At 34.1% G+C, this 2,906-nt stretch overlaps 1 protein-coding gene across 1 annotated transcript; it reads left to right on the top strand.

The window, feature by feature from the left end:
- Positions 1–419: 419 nt before the first annotated feature.
- Positions 420–1,894, top strand: LOC145729773 (serine/threonine-protein kinase RIO3-like). Its single transcript, XM_081980682.1, has 4 exons — positions 420–951; positions 1,074–1,304; positions 1,362–1,450; positions 1,592–1,894. Exons 1-4 carry the CDS (start codon positions 840–842, stop codon positions 1,622–1,624), a joined length of 465 nt encoding a protein of 154 aa, XP_081836808.1. The 5' UTR covers positions 420–839; the 3' UTR covers positions 1,625–1,894.
- The last annotated feature ends 1,012 nt before the right edge of the window (positions 1,895–2,906 follow it).

The following is a 2,906-nucleotide window of genomic DNA, read 5'->3' as shown; positions in this document are numbered from 1 at the left end:
TGCCCTGAAGATGCAAAAACAAATATGCGAAACGTTGGCTTTACTGTTGTACAGTGATTCTACGTAAACCCGATCCAACCCCCAAAAAAGAAAAAAGCTACTACATAATAATAAATTTAGTTTGTTGCTACAATTATTCACTAAGTTAACTTACATAAGTACTGCCGGGAGTCTTGAGAAATCATTAATGTTGTTTGATAGATGCAGTTATCCATCATTTTTTCAGAAATTAAATATCTGCAATGCATATTGCCATGAAAAAATTAAACCCGATGTCTATAAACATTGATCATAATTGACGTACCCTAATAGTAAACTTTAGAGCCAATTTAATGCGAATAACTAATCCATGGTAGTTAAAACTATAGTTATTGCTGGTTATTGTTCACGTGCAAGAGATAGCATAACCAGTGAGTAACCCAAATCGTATTAATGTAATAGTTATTAATAGTCAAAACTATTTACAAAAAAGTTATCCGCATTAAACTGGCTTAGGTTAGGCTGCCCAATGATCTTTGACTCAAGTTCCTGCATGTGAATACGTCAATAACATTTTAGACATAAGAGGCTTATTTAAGTCAATTAATTTACGTAACGTCGGAAACGTCGTATTCGGACGCTAAATTGTACCCAATGGCTTTGATACTCTACCCCTACCCAATGCACAGTAGGCCACGCCCACTTGGGTTTTAGACCCGTAACGGCCGTAGTCGTAGCATCCATCTAATTTCATTCATTTCCGTTGAAACTGTCGAAGCGAACAGAAGTGGAACTTTAAGCTCTGTTTTAAGCACCTGTTATTTTTCAAAAAAGGCATTTTATATCCACATAAGTTTAAAATGGCTTGTCGTTGGGCCAACGTTAAAAAACCAGAGGCTGTAAATTTGAGAGAAATCATGTCCAAAGAGGCAAGAAAAAATCGAAAGTTGGGCCAGGAAATTCCTATAACTGGTAAGTTCATTCACATTATACCTAAAAACTATGTAGCGAGAGCAATTCAGCTCCCAAGTTCAACCATTTTTACAACGGTCAATGAGTTGCATAACATTTCATTATTGCTATTATCACCACAGATGCTCCCACTTCTTCCAATGCTACCTTAACATCTGAAGATATCCCTGAGGAGGTGCTAAGGGCTATATCGAATGATACCATGGACAGTGATGCCCTAGTAGCCAGAATGCTGCAGCTGCAATTTGATAAAGCATATGACAAGATGCTGATGAGAACACAACAAAAGTATAATGGTGACTCTAAAGTGTCCATATCTTTCGAGAAGTTTAAAAGAACTCCTGAAAATTTTGGTAAGTTAAGAGAGTCAATTTGTGTTTCCAAACTGTTTACATGATGTTGTCTTGTAGATTTTGAAAGCGACGAGGAGGAAAACACCAGAGACAGAAAAGAGTGGAATCATTTTGACAGTTTTCTTAGAGATAACATCAGTTTTCTAGTAAGTGGTTACAATATAAATTTTTAATGTTTTTGACTTTTATTTAATGGGTTACAATGTTAATTTTGCAAAATGCAAAGATTTTTTTTTATAAACTATTTGGTAAAGCAACCTTCTAATCCTATAATTATAACTTTACAGAAACTTACCAAAAGTGCCAAACGGAGATTTTAATCAGCCTTCCTGACGTTATCAACCATATCGATGGTCATGTGGAATGTCGTCGCAAGCGTTTTGGTACACTGACACAATGTCATTTAGAAAGTTCATCTCCATCAGTGTCAAGACCATGGATTTGCATTATTGGCAATAGCTCTCCTAACATGGGATTTTTATGTATAATTTTGCAATTGTCGTAAGTGTATCTAAGATAGATTTAAATTTAGTTCAATAAAATAGTAATTCTGCTCATATAATAAACAATAAAAAACACTGTTTTGCTCATGTCATTTTATTTATTTTTTATGTTCAGTTCCTCAAAAAATAAGTTGACATGACATTATGTCATTTTCCTGAAAATCGCTTCCTAAGAAAGATACAGTCCTCCAAATTTCAGTTGGTTTCAAGAAGACGGTTTTTATTTTTGTCCGTACTATTTTCTGCGCTCACTGAATATTATTAAAAAAATACAATTTTTTTATTTTCTTCTTTAATTTGGAGAAAGATCTTTTGAACAATTTTGTTTTGAAGTTTTGTTTGCAAGATAACCTAGTTATTACGTTTTAAGACCCAAAAAAAAGAGAGACATTAGAGCGGCCAAAAATTGTAACATTTTATTTTATAATAATAGTGCTGCAAGAAGTCGTTGTCCTTCAAAAAATAAGTTGAGATGCATGTTGGCAGTTTTTATAATAACTCATCACTAGACAAATACAGCCTTTTAAAGTACAAAAACCAAGTCTCTTGTATCTACACGTCACTGGACAGTTTAGACAAAAGTTACTTTCGTCAAGTAATGAGTATCTATTTCGAAAGTACTTGTACCAAATTTTATCAAAATTGCTTCAACGATCCCATAATTATGACGAAACACGCTGAAATTTGGAGGGCGGTATTTTTTGCAGGTCTTCAAGGACGCTCTGTATATTTCACGACGTTTCACACGTGTCGTGTTTCCTCCTAATAAAAATATAAATTCCACATCATATAATATTATATAAACATAATTATACAGAGTAATCCCAGCCAGTGGAAGCTTGGTCCACTGGTACTTTTAGTTGCCCCAAAAGCACCCCTTTTTGCAATTGAACACTCTGTACAAATTTTAAATAGGTTGTTATGGTTTTATGTATGTTTCAAAAATGCTGACTTCAGTTCAAACTAAACTTTTGAACATCCTGTTGTTCAATTCTTGGCATAGTTAGCACAAAGAAAAAATTGCAGCAATTTCAATTAAACTTGCTTACAGGGGACAGGGGTGTCTTGAAATGAAATCGCAAGAAATGAAACAGCAAAT

The sequence above is a fragment of the Ips typographus genome, linkage group LG5 (genome assembly GCF_016097725.1).
Source record: "Ips typographus isolate SLU linkage group LG5, UJ_Ityp_2.0, whole genome shotgun sequence".
Lineage (NCBI taxonomy): Eukaryota > Metazoa > Arthropoda > Insecta > Coleoptera > Curculionidae > Ips > Ips typographus.
This window is presented reverse-complemented; position numbering and strand designations above follow the sequence as displayed.